A 23,921-nucleotide genomic window follows, 5' to 3' on the forward strand; every position below is an offset into this window, starting at 1 on the left:
ATGCTAATTGCTGCAAAATGGAAACAGATAAAAATATACTTTTTTTCACCAATGAAAGAAGAGACTCTAATCTTTCTTTTGGTAGGTGCCATGTTTTTATAGCAATAGAACACAATATTCTGTGGGCTTTGCAAAATCACTCAAAATCCAGTAAAACAGCCAGTAGCGAAGGGGATTGCTTCAGTGAAAATGGCCTCGGTGTGAATGTTATATAAAGTTCTATTTATTTTTATTTGAGTGTTCATAATTTTTTGGGGTTATTCACGGCAAAGCCCAGAGCACGCCTGATAGCGAAGGTTTACTGTACCACGTGTTGGTGTCAGAAGCGGGATCCAATGTTGTTTTCATGGCCTAGTCGCTCTTTCTGGTCATCAACTTCATTGACATTTGTGCTGTAATACTGCAAAATGTTCTTTTCAAATCTCAGTCATTCCCGGGCTTTTTTTTTTTTTACTTTACACATAGAAATCACTACCAACTGTTGGTGTCAGAAGCTGGGTCCGAGATTGGTCTTCATGCTTGGAATGTATCTGACAGCACAATACTCCCACATAGTCCTGCTACAGTTAGGGAGGGGGGGGGGGGGGGGGTTTAAGAAAAAGAAATATACGTCTGCCGAAGACATAAATGGTTCACACATATTCACTCCCACCTGCTCGAGATTTAACTCTTTCACACCGGGAGGGAAGGTTTTTGCACGCCCCCACGCTTACCATCCACTTTCACACGTCTCCAGCTGGAGGAGGAATCGTATTTAATGCCCCGTTTGATGCGGAGCAGCCACAAAAATAGACGACAAAACCAGAGCCTGAAAAAAGTTTTCAAGACAAAACATTATCATATCACTCAGTCGTCAGGAAGATTAGAAGAAACCCTACAATACTCTTTTTTTTTTTTTTGCTCTGTTTTTATGCTGTTACATGTGCGCGCGGCAGATAATAAGCATATGCAAACGTCTTATGACATCCCGATTTCATACATGTCGTCAGAGCAACGCATGGAAAAAAACAAAACACTGCTGCATTTCTCACAGGTTCTGCTTTGCTCTCTCACTCGCTTTCGCTCCCTCGCATATTTTCATGTCTCCCACGTGCTTGTCGCCTCCCGCCGTCTCCTCTGTCCGTCTGCTTGTCTTTCGCACTCAGCAGCTGCCGCGTCCATACTGTACAGTTTGTGCTATTTCTGAATGAAGCCCTCTTCTCGTGCAGCCAGCCTGTGGGCCTGGCAGCGGCCAAAACCGCAACTCGCTGACTGCGGCTGTGACGGTGGCCGCGTTTGGCGCTGGCACCTGAAAAAGACAGAGAAAACGCCAAAGAAAGAGAAAGGAGACAGAGAAAACATACAGTGGCACAGTTAGAGGTTATTATTGCTACAGATGTGCCTTGGCTCTCAAACCAAGGCTAGTTTGATATTGGCTTCAGTTATTTTCCCCCCATTTTTTTTTTTCCTTTTGAAGACATGCTTGTAAAATACTGCCCGGCCCATTACTTCAAAGTTGGGAGCTGGGAATCCTCTATCCAAATGAGTTATTGCAGCAGCAGGAACTCTGATCTTTTTTTCCATTTATTTGTGAATGAGGCAATCGGGCAGCACTGAGTTCTATTGATTGGCTCTTTGAAATAAATGGGAGTGAATTACAAACATCCATCACTCCAAATTAAGTCCCCTTTTATTAAGAATAAAAATAATGTGGCATAGTAAAAAATAAATAAAATAAAAAATAAATAAAATAAAAAGCAAATTGTTGATTAAAACCACCTCTCTTTACCCCACTCTCCTCCCCACTTTTTTTTTGTTGATCCCATTTTTTTTTTTTTTTTTTTTTTACCAGGACTGTCCTCGCCTGGTTCACTTAAGAAGCCGGGGAAGTTTGATTTCAACGCCCTGTCTTCCCAGAGGTCCCCCCGCATGGCGTTCACACACCACCCGCTGCCCGTGCTGGCAGGAGTGAGACCAGGTGAGAGAGCCCTGCCACCAAGCCGAGAACCCCCCCCCGGCGCCCCCTCATATTCCAGTCTGAAAAAGAGAGAGAAGGAAAGGGAGATTGTACCCCAAAAGCAAAGGAATTCCATCAAAAATGTTCCAATCCCGCAGTTGCAACTGCTGAGTTTCACATGTTCAATGTTACTGCTATACCATCATGGCTGCCCTAAGTTTTTCTCTCTCTCTCTTTCAGTCTATCTTTATCCATACATTTGTTTTTTAACATCACCGTTGTGCTTGTTTGTTTTAATACTGTCGTTGCATGGTACCATTGCTGCATCCATGCCTTTGCCTCCGTGCTTATTAATCCAGTTATCGCCATTGAATTCCATGGTTGGATTATGAGTTAGTGGTCTGTATGGCACATGACTTTTTATATTCTCATACAATGAATATGATGTGTGCACAGTACTGGGCCTAAGGCCACAGATTAGCACTGCAACAATGACTGTAACTACAATGCCACACAATAGAGAGCTGACCTCTGCTAACAAACATTCATTAGTTCACCGAAGATGATGAACAGATTTGTATTGGATAAAAGTCCATTGATAAAATAATGATGTGAAATGGTGAATAAATTCCTGCATCTGCAACTTTGTTCAGAGCCGCCTCACCGCCATTCTACAAAGTTCTGTGGAAATCGTTTTTGTCAATTTGGTGTAATTGTGCTCATTGTGTGTTCGAGTTAGGGCTGAACAATAATCAAAATCAAATCGGCATCGCAATGTAGTAGAAAGCAATTTTGAAATCGCAAAAAAATGCAATTTGGAACAATTTGAACTAGGCTATATATATATATATATATATATATATATATATATATATATATATATATATATATATATATATATATATATATATATATATATATATATATATTAGGGTTCCCCCCAGTGCTTTAGAAGCCTGGCGGGTCGTCAGGTTAAGTATCACGCCCCTCCACTCCTCCCGCAATGAATAGTAATTTGGCACATGTCGTACGTCGTAGCAAGTTAACAACTCAAATTTTAGTATAAGTAAACAACCTGTCTTTCATATTAATTTGAAGTTCATTTGCCATTAGTTTAGTGTAAGCCAACTTCTAAGACCAAAAACATTTATGTATAATAAATGTGATAGTTGATTGTAATACTGATTAATTTATGGCTTGGGTTTTTTTGGTGGTGGGGGGGTTGGGAAGACCTTTTAAAAAAAAATTAAAAATCGAAATTTTGAGGGGGTAAAAATTTTGCAACTTTTTTTTTTTTTTTTTTTTTTATCGTTCAGCCCTAGTTCTATAACACATGCTTTTACCATGCCATGGCTATTTTTGACATGATAATTAAAACAAAACAAAAACGAATGGTGCACGAGCTAAGACTTACGTACAGCACGGTACGTGGAACTCATTTGGAGAGAAAAAATACTCAAATGTGATTTAAAGTCGGCTCTCTTTTTCCACTAAACATGTTCAGTTTTGTCCTTGTTTCTAGTTTTAATGAGAGCATATGTTCACTGAACGGCACAGATTCCTTTAGTGTGTTTCCAGTGACGTCTTTTGATTGAGGCACAAAGGGCAAATTGTCCTCGGAGCATTTTGCTCCAATAGCATATCCTACAAGGTTTCTCCATCTCCGCTCTGAGAATTCCCAACGTCCCTCCGATGTGAACTTTGCCAACAAGTCCCCGAAGGCTGGCGGGCTCACTTTTCAAAGGCATAAATACGTCCTCCGCTCTCATTCCATTTGACTCTCAAAGGGAACGGCTTGGTCGGCGGCCAAACCGCACCTACCATGTAAAGGTCATTTGCACTCAATGCCCTCGTGTTGAAGCGTATTGAATTTTACTTTCAGCTCTCCCAAAGGTATATTTAGAATATATACTCAAGGACGTGCCTCCAACCACTGAGCGTGTTTTGCTCAAGAGTCCAAGAAATTAAACACTGCATTTTAATTGACTTCCAAATGAGTTGAAGCAACTGTGTATCTGGACTGTTAGCTGAGTGCTTTTGGCGTAATAGAGAGGCTGTAATGAGGCAGTGTTTTGAGCTCGCGTTGGTTTGCAGACACACACGCGCGTGTGCATGTGTAAATTTACACTCTTGTCTGCGCTACAATGGCTGCAGTCCAAATGGAATGTCCCTTAGAGGCCTCGCTTCTATAAAGTGCCTGGAGGAAGACAGGCGAGTGGAGTGAAAAGAAAGATGTGAATGCACAGAGAGATGCTTCTCGTAACCATGGCCCACCTTGGACGCGTGGAAACGGTTTCGCTCCTCTTGTGTAGCTCTAGTGTGAGAGCGTTCACAGCTAAGTGCTGGATTGTTTATGTCCCGTTGTTTGGCGCTGGACGCACATGGAGAGATGCCAGGCAGACTGCTGTCTGATTACGCTCGTCTGGAGAGAGACCGCCATTGTGGCTGCCGTTACGCACACGCAACCAATGCATGTACGTTGAGAACCCCAAATTTAAGCTCTGTGCTAACTCAAGCGTGGAAAAAAACAGAGGTGGCCAAAGTACTCACACTCTGTACTTAAGTAGAAATGCAGATACTTATGTAAAAAAATATCTATATACTGACTCAAATAATTTACGTATGTAAAAGTTAAGCACAGACTCTAAAATGTAGTTACTTTGAAATTAAATCAAAGGTTTGTCCTTAAATACATTTAACACGTATGAAGATAATAGTTGAAAACATGCTAAGACTTTGAACTATTTGCTACTAAATTGTGGAGAAATAGCATTAAACTGTTTTTCACCGTTTCTTGTTTCCTTATTTTGGGGGGCTAAAAGAGCGCCCAGTGATGCACTTGTGCCTCAGGCATGAGTCGCCCCTCCCCCACTGTATAAGAACTAGAGCTGCCAAGTAACTTAATTGGGCAACCAGTCGGCAGTCACATTATGTCCCCACCAATGACTTCAAGTTGGCTTGTGTGCTTATTTTACGATTATAGTCCACAATATTATTATTCAGTGAGCCTCCTAACAGGATTTTCATCACGTAAGCTACCATCTTTTTCATAGTGCATGTATACTGCCACCTACAGTAATTCCCCCTCCATTGCGGTCGGTTGCAATACATTGAATCCACATATAGAAATACTCACTAAGCAAATTTTCATGGCATTTACGACAATTTTTAAGGCCTTTAAACTTGCTTTTACAAACACTTATAAAGTAAACAAAACTAACACATTTATAATTTCACATTATACATCAATAATCATGCCCAAAGACGTGAAATAGACATTCATTTGTCAAAAGCAGAATTAAAGCAGATGGCATTTAGTAATTTTCAACAAAAACTAGGCTGTGCTCAAATACTTCCTGTTTCATTCTTCTTTCAATTCACACCATCTCACACTAAATAAGTATGCCGCCATCCAGTGGTCGGGAGTGGATTTACATACAATGCAGTTAAAACCAAAATCGAATTAAGTGTTAAAAAATAAATGAATGGGCTACCATCTTTTTCATAATGCATGCATACTGCCATCTACAGTAATTCCCCCTCCATTGTGGTGGTTGCATTCTAGACCACCCTCACAATAAGTGGAATCCGCATATTGAAATACTCTCTAGGCAAATTTCCTATAGTATTTACAACACTTACTTTTTTAAGGTCTTTAAACACGCTTCTACAAACACACAGTAAACAATACAAATTTGTAATTTCACATTATACATCAATAATCATGGCCAAAGACATGAAATGGGCCTACAGTAGTCAAAAGCAGGATTACCGAAGGTGACGTTCAGTAATTTTCACCAAAAACTAGGCTGTGCTAAAATACTTCCTGTTTTATTCTGCTTTCAATTCACACCGTCTCACACTAAATACGTTTGCCGCCATCCAGTGGTCGATGGTGGATTTACACACAATGTAGTTAAACCAAATTATTAACTATTAATAAAAATCGGTAAAATCTGGGGGGCGGGGGCGGTTACTGTACAATCACTTGAGATCCCATCCGAGTTTGACTTAACGTCTCTCACGTTACATCTTTTTGGGTCATCATCCACAGAGCTTGAAAAAGGAAACAAGCCTATATTCTATACAAAGTAAGTAAAAGAAGTTATTTATATCCAGAAAAATTTATTCTCAATAAAATTATATGTTCCTAAAAAAAAATCGACTTAACTACAGTCACAGAGTGTGTGTCCTTTGTTTCTTCCCACCACTGAGAAAACCCCACAAAGGCAGAAAGTTTGACCAACTTGCCTGTCGCCTTTTGTGAGTTGCGACACACAAGAGACAGTAGGTGACAGACACAATCGCAGATGCTTGTTCGCCAGGCTCCCCTCACCTAGCAGCTTGTCTCTCTTGTTCGCCGTGCCAAATTGCAAACGCCATAGAATGGTAGCCGGCCAGACAGACAGTGGAGGCTAGTGTGTGTCTACGTGTGCATGTGTGTGTGCACGTGGCTGGCTGGCTGGTTGACGAATGTCTCCAGGAGGTGTTTTGTGGCCATTTGGGATCGGAGGGGAGATCCTCTGACAAGCTCCACGCTACGGAGGAGAACCGCACCCACAGCCAGGCTACGCCGCTGATTGATTACGCCTCACTGACAAGCAATCAAAAAGTGGAACGATCACAGTGTGTGTTTGTGTGTGGCTCTTTCCTACCTCAGCGGTTTTGTGAGGCAGCAGAAGGTGTAAAAATATACAAACGTACAGTGACTGAGGAAAGTGTGTTTTCTTAGTTGGCTGATGTATCAAGTGAACGGGGCCAGATGTTGCACAATAGCCTACCACAGGAGAACGTCACAGCTATTTTCTGTGTCAGGACAATTATAGGCCTGAGCGGCAAAATTATACATAATGGCCGCAGCTTAGTTTGAGCATATGTCTTATTATAGGTTAGCATGGAATACACTGTATGTCGTTCTGTGCGATGCACCGTATGTTTATTATCTCTGCTGAAACAATAGAATATCCGATTGTCGTTTAACCCAGCGTTTGCTGATTTTCCTTCCTGTTCCTGTCCGCTTCCTGGTCATCTCCGCAGGGAGCCCCCGTGCCTCAGCCTCGGCCCTGCACTTCCCCTCCTCCTCAATCATCCAGCAGTCCAGCCCTTATTTCACCCACCCCACCATACGCTACCACCACCACCAGGACCCGCTTAAGGAGTTTGTGCAGTTTGTGTGCACCGACGGCACAGGACAGCCGAGCGCGCAGGTAAGTGATGGACGGGGATGGGATTAATGACGGGTATGAGCAAGAAGACGGATGGGGTCATGCTGAGGGGAAGGGGCTTCAATGATATGTCATAAGAGTTCTCTTTTGAGTTGGGTTGGAGTTGAACATTCATTTTCTCATCAGTTATGACAAATGCTGCGTTGCACAAAGTTATGGTAGGACTAAAAAAAAAAATGAAAGAAATTATATCATTCTAACATTATGTGACAACAGCGTTTCGGAACTGAAAGATGTGAAAATGGGTGTCAAACTGGAAGTTTCAAAAGAGAAAAAAACAGCATTTATCTTGGAAAATTGAGGGCATACAAGGAGTGCACTGCTTGGCTGCAACCAGCAGAGGCGCTGATGATGCAATCTCAAAGACTTTGCTGCCGAAAGGAGGACAACATGGCGTCGGCTGTGGAATGTTGCGCTACAACTGCACAGACCTCCACTGTGGCATGAAAACAAACTATTCACTCATCCCATTAAAAATGTTTCAAAAGAGGACAATCAAGTAATTGGTTGTTAGTCAACCAAGGTAATATAACAAACTATAGCAAACTACTACTACTGCATATTATTATTATTATTATGTAATCAGTCATTATTGCAGGTCAGTGTATGATGTTTGTTTTGACAACAGTTTTTTTTTTTTTTTTACAAGTCCCGTCCCCTCCACACAAAAAATAAAATAATTCCAGCTGCAGCAAAAATACATATGACGAGATAAAAGAATGAAAAAGTCCTACTTTTTCTTTCAACAAGGACCATGTCCTTAAACCGGATGCCAAGGCTGGTGTTGTGGTCAGAGCCGCTGTGACCCCACTGTGTCATGGGAGGATGCAGTAAATGTAGCTCATGCAAGAGAAAAAGATCAGGCTGAGTTAGCAGCAAACCCACAGAGGGTCAAATTTAACTTTGTTTAGAAGCGCTCCATAAACGGCCATGGAAACACTTGGAAAATTACAGTCGCATTCCAGCTGTCATTCTACGTGAGGCAGCTGGACTCCGAACAATGAGACTAAATCTCTTGCAGGGAACGTCGTATTTTTGATTTTTTTTTTTTGCACAAAACATGCTGCAGGATTAAGATAAAGTGCATAAGCACCGTTCTTCTATGGACCATCCATAGATGCCCCATAAGTATTTATTATTTGGTTTTTATATAACATATATAACATTACAACAAATAATAATAAAAAATAAAAAATATTAATAACCTGTTCAGAAAGGATGTGAACCAAATTAATTTTAATAGGGGTGTCAGGTGATTACAATTTTTTATCGTAATTAATCGCATGGCTTCAATAGTCAATAGTCACGATTAATCACAAATTTTATATCTGTTCTAAATGTTTAATGCAAATGTACAATTCAATATTTCCTAAGTTTTCAAAGTACCACTGAGTCTTTGGTATGACCCGGCCAGGGATTGAACCCACGACCTCCCCAGTCTCAGGGCGGACACTTTACCACGAGGCTACTGAGCTGGTATATGTCATACATCATACTCTTATTAACACAAAAGTGGAAAATAATTTAAACTGGTAGAAATGTGGCTGCATCTTTTAGTCATAATTTCTCAAATTGAGTTACAATTAAAAAGATGTGATATTAATTTGTGTTGAGGTCATTTTTCTGCCACTAGATGGCATAATTGCATTTGTAAGACGTCGGTGACGGCTCAGTGCATTTTTCTTTTCTAATTAAGAGCTATCTAATCTTTAACATGAAGTAACTTGTGAAATTCTGCACATTTTTAAAATTGTAAAATATTAATAAGAATAATAAGAATATAAATTTTCACATGCGTTGCGACAGGAATTTCCCCCAGTTCAGGCTTTCCAAGTAAGGGGTGGTTATTAATTGTGCGTTTAAAAAAATGGTGGCGTTATAGGAACTTTAAATTAACTCAAAAATGAACGCACTCATTTTGACGCCCCGAATATTTGGCCATCGTTGCTTGCTGATGTGCACTGCGTTCACTAACAACATGGCTGCTGAGCTACTTTTCAAAAGCAGTCAGCCTTGTCAACTTAGCAGTTTGTCTGATATTTTTTTGGACCCACCAAAGCAGTGATTCACTGTTTCTGGAAACATTTGACCTGAGGTATGCGGCATCCAAGCTGCTAATATGCTGCCTTGCCTCACATTGTAAATTATTCTGGGAATCCCCATGTTTTGGCTCACGGATCCCAATTTAGTTTGAGGACCACTGCTCTAATATACATGCATAATAATAATGTTACTTGGACCCATATGTGGTGCGCATACACTTCCGCAATCTCCTCACATTATGACATCACTAATTGAGAAAACTACCATTGCACTATGACAACACCTTGTCTACTTCCTTCCTTGTGAAAAGATGTTCCACACCTTTTTTTCTTTTCTTACGTATTCCATTCTTTTTGGCTAGACTGGTTGATCGTTTTACTGTTCGGTTTTACGTGTGTGTGTGTGTTTGTGTGTATCTCCTTACTCTAGTGTGTAAGGTGCGTACTTGTACTCGTGTGTGTGTGCGCTGTTGCCATCTATGGGTCAGCGGGTGCGTGTTGGTTGTCACTTTGATGTGGTGTGCCTGGCTCCCCTATCTGATGTCGGGCGGGGCGGTGGGCGCGTCCCGTCCTGCTCACGCTGTCTATATGGTCCGTCTGCAGCCTAATGGAGGTGGCCAGAGCAAAATGCCGGGCTCCTTCCTGCTGCCCCCGCCACCCCCGGTGGCACGCCCCGTGCCCCTCCCCATGCCCGACTCTAAAACCATCAGCACGCCCACCGACGGTGGACTCAGCTCACCCGCATCTCCGTGTAAGTCACTCCCACTCCCCTCCACCCCCACCCCCCAACCCCCCCTTTACGGCTCCCCAGTCTCCCCGCAGAATTATCATAGACGGCAAAACCAAATTGTCAGGGTTTTTTTTTTTTGAGTTTATTTCAATTTAATTCCCCAATTGGCTCACAGGAGTCGTTGGATCTCGACATTAAAATCTCACATGAAATCACACACACTACGTAGTTTCATGGCTTGAGCTGCTCCCAGTAAGATGGCAAACTGCTCCAACTCTCAGCAGCCCCTGGAGTTTACACCATTTGAAGGAACCACAGTAGAAGGTCCAAAACCATTAGAGGCCACGCCTTCGCCATACCAGAGGTCCTCTTTCCATCACTTGTGTATCCCTTCCTCTCTCTCTCCCTCGCTCTGAGCTTCAGCGTCTCTTCCTCCGCTCGTGTCTTTGCGTTCATTCCCTCCCCGTCTTGCATTTGAGCTTCTTCTCGCTCTCTAGTGTTGCTTTTCATGCTTGCGCCGCAAGAGGCACTGTGGTAACCCCCCCCCCCCTTTTTTTTTCTTCTCGTTGGCTTTGTTGGGTTGTGTAGTTTGCGGGGAAGCGGGGGGGAGGGGGGGTCATAGCCCCCGTGCACGTCGCTTCTGTAGCCAAAAAGCTTTTGATCGACACAGGCCCCGCATGTCTGCCTCGTGATAAACCCCTTTCTCTCATTTCCTTTTTTTTTTTTTTTTACTTTCTTTGCTTTATTTGATATATTCTCAGCTCTTTTCCCCTTTGTTTCTCTTTTTTTTTCCTTTGTAGGGGAACAAAATTAGGGCAGTTGGCGTGGACTCCGAAAAAACAACATAAAAAGAAAACTAAAGACCATCGTGCCCCAATTACGCAAACGCAATCCCCTTGTCACTTTCACACAGATCTCACAATAATTAAGAACTACAAACAACATGAAACTCACAATGTATGGAGAACGACCTAAACACGAAGGATGAGGCTTAGTCGTACAACGGGGAAGCAGGGGAGAGGAGTGTTGAGGCGTTGCTTGGTCGCACTCACACAGGTGCGCTGAAAGAGTCGGGCCATGGGAGAGGCACTCCAGGAGGGGGCGCCGGACGGAGCAACCGGGGCACCTTCTTATCCGTTTTTTGTTTTGTCTTTCTCTCCTCCTGTCCTGTCATCCTCTCCCCCACCTTCCTCCCCGTTCTCTGCTCTCTCCAATTGACACGTCACTCGATTATTTATTTATATTGCCATATAAATAAATAGCACCCCTTTTCACCCTTTTGGTTCTCACTCCGGTGGCTGTTGTCACATTTGGGTTTTCCTTCCACCTCTAATGCTCAGATATTGCAAGTGCGGTTTTGAACACATCCTTTTTTTTAAACGCCGCACTCACTGTCTGTCATGCCCTGTCACTGTGAACCCCCACCCAGCCATCCGCACCTCCCGCCCCCACCCCCTCGCCGACGACCTCCCTCAAGTCACTCGCACTCGGCCACGCTGGAGTCCAGTGAACACAACTGCCCTAAATTTGATCCTGTGGCATCAGCACCCGGTGTCACCCGCTCCTCTTCAAGCCGCTAAATGTAAACGGAGCATCACTTGCCACCGGTGATGAATCCGGTTCTTCTGCCGGTCGCCCTATTATTATGTCGACAGTGGGTCCTCAGTGGTTTTGTATGATTACGGGCCCAGGGGCTGCTGAGGATCATTAGTGACTTATTTGAAATAGCTTCCTCATGTTAGCACTCTTCATTACAGACTCGACATCCCCTGCGTAGCCACAGATTACATGGCCAAGTGAAGGGAAACAACAATTAAGTTGCCCGCAACACGAACAAATCATCCGTATGACTAAGAGAGCGTCAGTCTCGCCGGCCCTTACTGTCTTTTCCCAATAGTTCATTTGACAGCGATCCATTGCCATGCACTTAACTGACTAAATTCTTCGAGTAATGATGATGAGAGCGCCAAACGCTAGCGTGAGCTCGGTGTGTATGTGTTTGTGTCGAAGCATGTACACACTTGTCTCTCTCTGTTTGTAGCATACTCCACGCCAGGCTCCACAGCTCCCAACCGGTTTGTCGGCATCGGAACACGGGACAACTTTCTGAATATCCCCCAGCAGACTCAGGTACCCTGCCAGCCTCCCTCATTCAACTAACACCCACCCGTCCACCTCTGTCGCCTCTGTCTCCTCATCACTCGCTTCAAGCATGCACACTGCGACACTTGTGCGTGTCAACTAAAATGCACCCGCGCGGCTTTGCGAGGGACAAGCGGGCCATTCACAGCCATGAGGATATCGTTAGTTGTGACCCAAATCAAGAGGCTGCATTCAAAGGCGGCCCCGATTGGATAACGCTTTCCTTTTTCACACTATTTCAAATGAGCACGACAGCTGTCTGGCTCAAGGATTGTTATTCTTTGTTTTAAAACGAATTGGGCATGAAAAAGCAGATACTGTATCACTAACATACACTTTAGTAATAATTACGGTATCTATACCGATGAAACCAAAGAACCCATCCTCGCCACTGTACTGGCTTTTCACTCATTTGGACATGTGGCACATCAAAATTTAAAGTTCCTTTCATGAGGCTAATATTGCTAATTGACGTAAAGGGAAGGGTTGAAACGTCTTCTCCAGGCAGCATCATGCATTAGAAACAAAAGCATTTACTTCAAATCGTTCACTGCCATTGACGGCTATAGACGTCAAATTCGATCTGTACGGAATTTGTACGGAAAGTCAAAGCAGACAATTGAAGTGCTCACACACTCCGAACTGACCGAGATGCACGACTGCCCGTGCTGAACGTTCACATCGGCGCTTTACCATTGAAGTGCTGTAGCTTCCGTTAGCATCTTCTCCAGCTGTTGTCAGCTGTCAAGTTAGGCAAAGGTCTTCATAAATTTTGACATGCCAGAATTTCTCATCTTGATTTGTTCCCTTTTTGTACAATGACCTTCAAATCAGCCCCAATTGTAGCCAGCAAATCAACCGATTTGTAATAAAACTTGAATCCACCGTTATTTTGCCCTGTTTAAGAGCTTCTCTAGGGCGTTTCCCAACCTTTACCGAACAAAGGCACATATTAGACATTTTAAAAAAAACTCGCATCACACTAAACAAAAATGTCAAAAAAAATGATATAAAAGTCAAAAAAGGTATATCGTTCCCCATTGAAATTAATGGAAATACCATTTATCTATTCCAGCCCCTCAAAGCACACCCCACAAAAATGTTGTATTATACTTAATATAAAATAGCATGCCATAGTATTGTATGTTTAAGAAATATATAATGATGACACAATTAAGTAGAATGTCAAAAATTAAACAATTTGTGCATTATCATTTCATGCTCCAATGCCCATTGACATTGTGTTCCTTATGGTATGCACACTTGCCCACCCATAATTAGTATAACAGCCCTACATAAAACATGAAAAAGAGTTATATTTGTTTATTTTCTCAAAGGATAAAGAATATATGCCTTTGAATATTGTTATATTGTCTGTCCACATGCATTAGTGCACAATTTGTGGTCAAATATCCGTTACTTGAAGCCTTATAGCACCCTAAAATAAATGTTAATTTTGCTAGCCCGCTAATGGCAATTTGCACTGTTAGCATTTAGCTAGCAGTCTATAAGGTGTCATGTTTGGTTAAATACACACCATGTAATTATCCTTTTGTGATGTTTAAACGTCAACTAGCAATTAATCAACTCTGCTGCTTGTTGTTCACTCCCACCATTTATTGCTTGTGACTCACATTTTTGCTCTCACATTAAGACAAAAAAATTAAATCAGCCAAATGACGACTTGTATCTCAAACAACTTTTAAGTCCAGGTACCACTTAATGCTTAAAAGATAATCACTATACATTAACTCATTCACTGCCATTGACGGCTATAGACGTCAAAAATTTATTTCAACTATTTCTAGTAATTTAAAAAAAATTCTACTTTTGCGAACAAGAGTGTGAAAAACTTGGAATTTCTTATTTTATTTTACATTTAGAACAGATCTCAAATGTATGATTAATCGTGAATTAACAATTGAAGTCATGCCATTAATTACAATTAAAAATGTATTCGCCTGACGCAATAAAAAAAAAAGATTATTAAAAATTAGACGATTAAAATTTCTAATCGTAATTAATTGCATGACTTCACTAGTTAACTCACGATTAATCACAAATTTTATATCTGTTCTAAATAAACAATAAAAAAAATTATAGGTTTTCATACTCTTGTTAATAAAAGTGGGGAAAAAATTTAAATTAATAGAAATAGTTCAAATGAATTTTTGACGTCTATAGCCGTCAATGGCAGTGAATGAGTTAATTCCTTCTGCCATCTTGTGGAAGAACGTTTAGTTATGCTCCCCGCCGCTTTATGTCAGTAGAGTAGATAGATGAACAAAGATTGTTTGTAATAAACAAATACGAATTTTCCAACCCAAGAGTGAAATTAGATGATGTCCATCGGCGCACATCTCGAGGGTGCAGCCTCTGAATTGGGCCGCAGCCACCTCACCATCAACACGATCCGTTTTCGTGCGGTTTCAGTCAGCCACCTCCAAGACTTGCCGCAGAGTTGTTATGAATTGGAATGGAATTGTGTGTGATCTGTTCAAAGATCTGAATGTTCTCGTTTCACTGAGCTGGCTTTGATGTCAATGCGTTCGCAGCACTTTTTTGTGGAGCTGAATGATTAGCTCAGACGCGGCGCTTGTTTGAATTGACATCATGGCTTTCCACATCCAAGCCGTTGCTGTGAAGTGCCCGCAGGGGTGTGTTATAAGCGGCTTGATGTTGGTCATCGGCCACCTACATTGATGCGTTTTGCGCTCGTACGAAGGCCTTAAGTTTCAGTACCGGTTTACAGTTTCTGTTCCTACGGTAGCTTCCCCGCCGTGAATGTAAACAGCGCCAGTTAGTTAGAACCGGACCAGTGTTGATTTATCTCCACAAGGCCCCACAGTGTGTATTAGAGCAGCGTGTGAGGCCACTAGCACACTACATTGTGGTTTTTCGTCTTGGCTGCGCTCCGCCGCTGGGTTGCAGTGTCTTGGGCCTCCTCCATCACCAACACAACTTTTCTCATTAGGGTCTAACCGCACCTGCCTGCAGCCAACTCCACTCTGCCGTCCTCCCTACGCACACATGGAAGCAATCTGCACAACCCCCCCGACTTACCCCCTCCCAGCTCCGCTCGGCTGCCACAGCCCCTCGCCCCCCCCCCCCCTCTCCCCGTGTTTTCCGGCTCCCCACCTGCACCGCTCTTCCACAGATGCAGCCCCTGGCACAGAGGGGACATTCAAAACCCGTCCAAATGTGTCTGAGCATGCATCGAACACACGCATGAACACGTAACCCCGTGCCAAAACTCTTGCCCCTCGTTCCCCCCCCCCCCCTCCTGACGACAGCTTACATCTGTTCTAGAGATCTTATTATCCTCTACATTCGCTTATCCAACGTTTAAAAATAATAAATTCTTCACTCGAGCACATTTCGCCACAGCCCAGGTTTTCGTATCAAGTGGTCCTGAGCCTTGTAGTCCTAACAAGACGTATGACCAAAACGTCAGATTTCCTCAATCGAGCTTTGTGCAGCTGTGTTGTACGATTATGGTCAAATTGCTAATCGTGATTATTTTGGATCAGTATTGTCAACATAAATTAGTTACGCATGCTAGTAAAAACATGTATTTTTAAAAACTAAAACTCTAAAATAAATAGATTAAAAAATATATATTAATGACAAACAATAGAAAAAATAAATACTTTTACCCCCAAAAATTTCTTTACCAAGGGCAACTGAATAACTATGCTGAAAAAAGTCCAGACTTCAGAATTTGATTCCTTTCAAACTTCTCACCATGATTTGTGATTCGCTCTCGTCAAGTCCACCGAGTGATTGCACGGTGCGCCTGCTTGTTATTTAGGCAGTTTAATGACGTCTTAACCATGCATTCACCCACTGGTGACTCACTGACTACTGGTCGAAAAAATGCTTGTTTAGCTATTGAAATGTAAATTGTACAGAGAAGCAGATTAAATCAATTGTTGCAGCTAAAATTGTTGTTACAATTCAAATTCAAATTATTGTGCAGCCCGAGTGCATGTGGCTCAAATTTGGTGGCATCCTAACCAAAATGGTGGACTTCCTGTGTCCTTTCAGTAGAGCAAGACCAATATGTTGGGGGAGGGGGGGTTCCAGAGCCAGTACCGATATTGATTATTAGTAGTCAAGAAGGCCGTTAACTGATATTTGTAGCCAATATTTATTTTTGACTAAAAAAAATTTTTTTATACAAACTTTAAATCTTGCTTTTAAGCATTTTTTTTTTAAGATTTGCAATATATTTGAGTTTTTTCCCTTTATTTTATATATCGTAGTCAATAGACATCCTTGTTTTAAAATTCTAACAAAATACTCAGGGACTTTTCAGGGTCATTAGCCATGTCCTTAAAAAATTATAATAGAAACTTAAACAAGCTCCCTTTTGTTTTCAGTAAGAAAAGTTTTCCAAAATTAAATTAAAATATCAAATTAAAACAGAAGGCGTACAGACGTCGCAAGGTCATCAACATCTCTTATGAATTAAATGAGAACTTTTAAATTCATCTATTGTTGACTGTATAATTTTTCAAAAAGTACTGAAACATTGTACAGTTGAATGCGCATTCAAAAGATTTGAGAAGGTGAAATTGAGTTCACCTTTCAAGTTTATACTGCATTTTAGGCACATCTTGTAATTTCTCTCAAAAGCCTACTATCCCTAACGTTGTGTGAGTCCCTGTCCACCCCTCGGCCTGAGTCAGGAAAAAAAAAAAGTGGTCTGAGGAGCTCTCTGGTGGTGAGACGTGAGCGGTGCAGGCAGAGCAATATCAAAGAAGAGGAAGGTGGCCAAAAAACAACAAAAAAAAGCCAGGGACAGAACACTAGGGGGAGAAAAAAAAAGAGCAAGGGAGTTAGTTGAAGCTCACTGCACTCCACAGTCACGTCCCGGCTGTCTGGTTGCTACTGGCAACCAGACATGATGTCATAGGCTGTTGGACTTGGACGAGCGAGGGAGGGGGGGGCCTGGGGTCACTTTCCTCTGCCAAGGATTACACGGGGAGGCTGATTACATGGAGAGGAAGAGAGTAGGGGGTTCATGGAAGGGCAAGCCAGGAGGAGGAATCGGCGACAGACGCAAAAGAATCAGGGTGCGCGAAGAAGAGGGGACGATTGGTGAAACTTTGGAGGGGTTCGAACACAACTGTGTGACAACACGGCGGCTTGATTTGCTGCGCTTCCTGGGTCGAGGCCTGTGGAATGTGAGCAGGAGCCAAGATGCATCAGCCTGTGCCAAAACTTTCTCTGAGAGGGGTTTTCACCCCCAGTGTTGTTTAATAACGCCACAAAACTTTTTATCAGTAGTCTGAAATTGGATCCACTTTTCAGTACAATACAAGAATTGCTGGCCTGATATGTATAGATGTGAACCCTCACAAGTGTTTTTAATAAGAAAAGGCAGCCCTCTTTAAAAGTAGACATTATTCCCTTTTTCGCTTTTTTGACTCTGTGTAGTACCCCTAGTTCAGCAAATATTAAAAACAGACATCAGACAGTGCCACCTTGTGGTCACAAATATCTTAGTGATGCTGTTGCAGTAGAGTAGATGGAAAAGATGATTTAAAAATTGCTTTAAATGTGAACATAAAATGAAACATGTTTAGTGTTATTAATAACTAGTTTGCTTATAATTATACAACATTTATTTAACAAAATAAATACATTAAAAAAGATAGATTTAAACTCACCGATTTTAGGAGAGAAAAAAACCCTATATTAATGCAGAAAAACATTATAGGACTCTTTGTAATATGTGTTATATCTACATATACATGGACACCATAATTTGTCTACAAGGCCTGATTGCTTCATATTTGGAAATATGTATATTCAGTTCATCCATTCATTAGTCCAACTGGCACTGTTAAAAAAAAATTATAATAAACTCTTACATTATAAGGGTAACAGTTGAACATTCTAAACAGTCATGCAATAAGTTTACTGCTAAATAACGAATAGGATTAAATTAACTGACTCTCTGGTCTACATGACTTTTAGTTTTTTTTTAATTACTGGCCATTTTGTACTGAGCAGCCAGAACAGAGACTTTTGCACCAAATCACGCATCCATTCTGGTTGCGGGTCTTCATCACCGTCTGCTTGGGTCCCTTGAAAGGCGCTACTTACTTTCAAAGCTATTCTTATTGTATTTCCTCTTTTTGCTTTTGACGCCATCACAGCAAAGGCAAAACAAACCAATAATGACTTGATATGCTCACGAAACTGAAGGTTTGATGGCGTTTCTACTGAGTTTTAGTACAACTGTTTGAAATTGAAATATTTCAAATTGTACCACACATTTGGAGGCTGTGCTGTAAATGCTTGATTATTTTGCGGGTGTTCAGTGCAGTTCAGAAATTCCTCCCTTTGGGGCGACTCATGCCTAATTGTCTGCCTTTTCTCCCCCCACAGTCGTGGTTCCTCTGACATGGTCTCGACGAATCAACAGCTAAAATGGTGTCATGAAAATTGGAGATAAAAAATGATCAAGAGCAGACTGCTGACACTAAAAAAGGTTTCTCTCTGGCCCACATTGTACAAAGTACGACTACAGACCCCCACCATATGGCCCCACCCCACGTGGCCACTCCCATCCAACCCAATTTGAACTGGAACGTTCGTATCCCCCCCCCCCCCTCGGAAATGCAGGAGGCCTCCATGAGATGGAGTGGACAGACTCAGAACGCCAGGCGGAAGACGAGGAACTGTCGCACGCTCATCAAGGAAATGTTGGACAGGAAACACAAATATGGCAACCTGGCTATTGACCAATTTTTACATTTGTGGTTTCTTTGTTTTCTTTTTTAAATCCCTTCTTTTTTTTTATCATTTTGTCATCGCCACCACGAAACTCCACGCATTGGCTCGGGAGGTTAAAAAAAACAAAATGGCAGTCAGTGATCGCCACTTAAATTGCACGTTGTGATCTCAAAGATCCCGGCGACGCCCACCTTGATGACCACCACTTGGGTTCAAGACCACACACGCAGCCACATCCCTGCGCCCGCCCCCCACCTTCTTACGCACCTCATTCGCTCAGCCCTGAAGACCCATTGATATGCGATTGGCCAATCCGGTGACGCCATCAGATGGTGTGACACATATGCACTAAGTGGCTGGTCTTTTTTTGTTTTTTTTTGTTTACCTGTTTAAGTATCAGGGCGCCATTTTTATTTTTATTTTATTTTTTGTCGGGGAGGAGAAGAAACGTTAGCCAGTTGAAAGCGTTTGAAAACACTAAAGGCTGCATGTGCTCTTTCATCCCCTCACCTATGCACTATTAATTCTCATTCGGGATGAACGGAATTGCACATGGACGGCCACGAGGGCGATGAGGGAGGCCGAGGAGGCTTCACAGAGATGTGGCTGGTGTGTGTCCAGGTCGAGTTTAACCCCTCAAGTGCACCACACACACGCACACGCACACACACGCACACACATTTGCAACCATCTTCCCTAAAATAGTTTGTCACACAGCCACTCATCTTTTTCTTAGAATTAGGGATGGGCACAATAAGTCGATGAATGGAAGCTTTTGAGGCAACTGCGTATTTGGCTAGCAACTACGGTGATCCGCAATATAGACAGAACACATTTAAGCATTAAAACCCCCTTCATTTTGTTAAATGTGCTTTTTAAAGTACTCCTTGCCTGTTCTTGCTGGCACCGTTAAGGCAAGGCAAGGCAGGTAACAGTTAAAGGCATTTTAACTGTAAAGTAAAGATTTAAGAAATAAATAGTAGCTCACTAAAATTACTGAAAGAATGCACAATCCAAGAAATAAATTTTTTGATTTTTTGGGGGATTTTTTAAAAAGAAATTTTGGAAATTTAGATTTTAAAAATAAAACATAGTTATGTGGATGGATTGTTTTTAAACCTGTGTTTAAATTTATTTTACACTTTCTTAGCAGTGTATTCCATTTGTGTGCAGCATAACGGCTAAATGCTGCTTCACCGTGTTTGCTTTGACAAATTGACCCCATTCTGCAGAGCTCTACTGTGTTTATTATTCAATTGGCATTTATTTTTTTATGTATTCAGGAGCTAAATTAAGAGGCCCGAAACATATTGCAGAGGAGCACTGTAGTTTGCTGTGTAAGGAAGTAGAAGATTTGAAGCGAGGCTAATGTACATCCAACTCCTCGAGGCTTTGAAACGGAAATTCAGAACATCTATCCTATCTTAAAATTAAACGAAAAACTCAATTTAAGGAAATGTAGTCCAACGCCCATCCCTTTTCAAAATGTATTTTATTTTACAGACACACAGCATGAGCTTCATATTATTAGCTTTCATTTAGCTTGTAGATGTTTTTTTTTCTTGTGTTCTCCTCTTTTATCGGCAGATTTTTTTTTTCTTTTTGGTTTTGTTCCACTCGGATTGTTTTGCATGTCATAACACTTTTTTTCCGCCGTAGTTCTTATATAGCACGCTTCGGACCAGGCCCGGATTTCAAGTGAGTAGATGTCAACTAAACAGTGAAAAATTCTCAAAATCTCTCGCGCGTAAGGACAGCACGGCAACACCAGCTCATCACACACAATCCCCTGCGTTGCTTCACCCCGTCGTCCTGTCAAAGGAACACACACACAAACACACATGAACACTAACACTTGTCATATATTGATAAAGGGAAGCCTTTATATATTTGGTTCTCCAAAATGCCTTTGTTCATATTTTTCCATTCATTTGAGATTTGTCCAAATTGAAAATTTGTTACATGTAAACTGTTCACGTTGCGAATTTGCATCACGACATAATCCAACATCAAAAGCCGACATCAAAAAATAACTGGACTGCCTCGCTGTTGGTTCTGTTTTGCGAAGACCGAGATAGCTAACATTAGCGCTACAGTATATCACAACTATGAACAGTCATATATGAAAGTGCCTCTGTACTCCCTTCATGCAATTAGTATTCAACTTCACGTTTTTTTCCGGCTTGTGAGCAAATGCTCAAGGCGAAGAACATTTTGGCCTCCGCCAGGGTTTCCTAATTCGGCACAAGAATTGCATTTCGGGTTGTCGAATATTGCTAGAATCAATTATTCTATTGGTTATTCCAGCAATGAGATGACATTTCATTTTGAATTCTAGTGTATTACAAAACCAATTGTTTACTTGAGCGATTAAAAAAAGAACAATTAAGGAATATCTTGCCAACCTTTTAGTTACTGGTTTGGTCAATGTTTTGAAAGTAAAAGCAGATGTTTTTTTTACACTTGGCAATTAATTGATTATATTGACACTTCTGATTGCATTCAAGTGACATAAATCAATGATAAAGAACGAAACAACAACCCTGAATCGAGAAATTGTGCCTGTTTGATGATCGATAGCATCATCCTTTTATTCCAACAATAAAATCCCATCCCGCAATTTGGGAAACCCGGGCCCGGACACATCTTTGAGAAGACCGCAAACATGCTTTTGTAAAGACAGACAGAAAGAGAGAGAGATGTTATACATATATATTTATGATCTACGCATGCTCCTTTTGAACATTTTTGCTCCGCGATCTAGTGGGCAGTCTAGTTATTTTCTGAAAGCACCTCACCTTCCCTTTGCAGTCCGAACCCCAAACGACACCACACACATGTGCAGCAGCGCAGCGTTCTAATACCTTAGATAAACATGTCAACAAATTTTGACTGTAGGATTGAAGAAGAAGAAGAAGAAGAAGAAGAAAAAAAAAAGTGTTGTTTTTTTTTTTTTTTGATGGAAAGTATTATTATTGAGAACTATGTGTCGATTGAGCCACGTGCAATGCATTGGGTAGATCATTGTGTTTGTCTGTTAGAGATTTTTAAGAAAGCTACGAGAAAAGAGAAAAAAAATGTATTTGTCGCAAGTCCATAAGCTCCGGGACTCTAAACTTAGAGGGCCATGATGATAAAAAAAAAAAAAAAAAAAAAAAATCCTAGTCTTTGTAAGTCGGGGGTTTTGTTTTTATTTCCTTTGTCTCTTTTTTTTTTTTTTTTATGTTTCTGTGTAATCATTTGTTTATTAAAAAAAATGCGGGAGGGCTGAAGGAAAACAAATTACACAACTTCGCTATCATCAAGTGAAAACTGGTGCTCCTTAAACACTATCAATTCCATTCACAACTATTAGAAACGAATGGTCATGAACAAAAAAAAAAAAAGCAGCATTACTCCTCTTCTATCTCTCTCTCTCTCTCTCTCACTATTTGTATTCTTCTTCTATTGAGTGGGGGGAGAGGTTCCCGATCCCCAAAAGCAAAATTTGACTGCCAAGTCAAGAAAACCTGGCAACTTTTTACCCGAGCGCTGCCTAGAACTCACCAGCAGAAACCCCCAAACATTGGCCTAAATCCAAAAAGAGGCGGCGGCTAAAAGTAGAACACGGCCAAACAAACGCCACGAGAACGCCATTTGATCCTTGGGCAGCGATGTGAGCCTCTCCCCTGTTGACACCCCCCCCCCTCCCCCCCGCCTCTGTAAATGACTCTTCTAGTGCTTGTGCTGTAGTGTATAGTTTCCCAGCAGTTAAAGGTTGTCCCTTAAAAGTGCCTTTTGTTCACAGACTCCATTTTGTAATCCAATATTTTTGTTTTTTCGTTAGCTGGTTATCCCAGAGTGCTGCGCTCGAGCACAAGTGTACCCTTTCCAAAATGAACCATCATCGTCCCTCCCTTCTCTTCCTTATCTCCATGCTGAAATCTGCATACAGATATCAAAAGTATCAATTAATTCTTTCTTAAAAATGACGGCAAAAAAAAAAAATGTCATTGTTCCACTCCCCCCCCACTTTCTCCCCCCCACCCCCGTCTCCACTGTCTATTTTCTCTTCGACACTCGAGTAGTTTGTAACTGTGTGTCTGTCACTCTCGCTCACTGGCTCGCTCTCTCCCGCTGAAGGGTGGGACCTAAAAAAAAAAAAATTATTACTGAGAAACTTTTTTTGTCTGAGCAGAATGCAGTTAGCTCACATGTTATTCTTGTCTGTATGCTTCATATTGTATCTCGCCATGCCCATCACTTCTGCTTCTCCATTCAAAAGCTAATGTACGTGAACAAACGACGCTGACGGGCTTTTGGGGGTGTCCTTGGGTGGGTTTTTAAGAAGGGATGAGCGGGCTTGGGGGGGGGGGGATTTCGGGGATGGAGAAAAGCTGAATTAACCGCTTGGGGATGTTGGAACAGGGGCTGCTCGGACTAGGATAAGAGTTTGCTCTTTTGTTTTGGTTATTTATTGTTTGGCTTTGTTTTACTTCCCCCTTTTTTGTTTCCACGAAATTTGGATGATTTTTATTTTATTTTTTTAATATTTGCTTATCAGGGTATGCTGTGTTTAAAAGCTCTTTGAGGACAGGAAGCCTTGGACTTAAAATGAAAGCTACAAGCACCTTATTGCCGGACTTATCCTGCATGAGGTTGAAGGGAAGGGGGTGGACTTGCATTTTCACAACAATTTTTCCACAAAGGAATTTCTGCTAAGTATTATCGTTAATGGCGGGTTTTACACAGTAAAACTCTCAGCAGTATTAACTACTTAAAACACACCAGCCGACTGTTCCCCCACTATTTGTCCCCTTCTGCCTCACCTCATGCTGGAAAGCTCCAGGTCTGTGTTCTCTCATTTAGTTTGTTTTCTTAAGCGTGTATGGTTACTGGTGTACTAGGCAGCAGCCCCCCCCCCCCTCCCACCACCACCACCACCCTCCTTTTAGTCCCAGCTCCTCTGCACCTCTGTCTACGCACCACTTCTTTGTGAGAACACCCCCAGAGCTCTAGGTGAAATGCATGTGTTAATTACAGTTTCTTTTCCATAAGAAGAAAAACGCAGTTTGAGAAGAGCAGCACCTGATTGAATAAAAAGGATGTTCTTGACTGTA

The 23,921-nt window shown here is 41.7% G+C and overlaps 1 protein-coding gene across 12 annotated transcripts in view; it reads left to right on the forward strand.

The window, feature by feature from the left end:
• Positions 1-23,921, forward strand: part of nfixa (nuclear factor I/Xa) — a 140,754-nt gene extending 116,833 nt beyond the window's left edge. For 7 of the 12 annotated variants that reach the window (XM_086081950.1, XM_086081952.1, XM_086081947.1 and 4 more), the window contains 5 exons: positions 1,832-1,957; positions 6,974-7,143; positions 9,807-9,954; positions 11,975-12,063; positions 18,475-23,921. In XM_086081950.1, coding sequence (XP_085938076.1) covers positions 1,832-1,957; positions 6,974-7,143; positions 9,807-9,954; positions 11,975-12,063; positions 18,475-18,489 — 548 coding nt within the window. In that variant the 3' untranslated portion in view covers positions 18,490-23,921. The remainder of the gene's footprint in view (positions 1-1,831; positions 1,958-6,973; positions 7,144-9,806; positions 9,955-11,974; positions 12,064-18,474) is intronic. The other 5 variants (XM_086081956.1, XM_086081954.1, XM_086081953.1 and 2 more) reach the window with 4 other exon arrangements.

The sequence above is a fragment of the Leptonotus elevatus genome, chromosome 8 (genome assembly GCF_054856555.1).
Source record: "Leptonotus elevatus isolate MCC_2025b chromosome 8, RoL_Lele_1.0, whole genome shotgun sequence".
In the NCBI taxonomy this organism is placed as follows: Eukaryota; Metazoa; Chordata; class Actinopteri; order Syngnathiformes; family Syngnathidae; genus Leptonotus; species Leptonotus elevatus.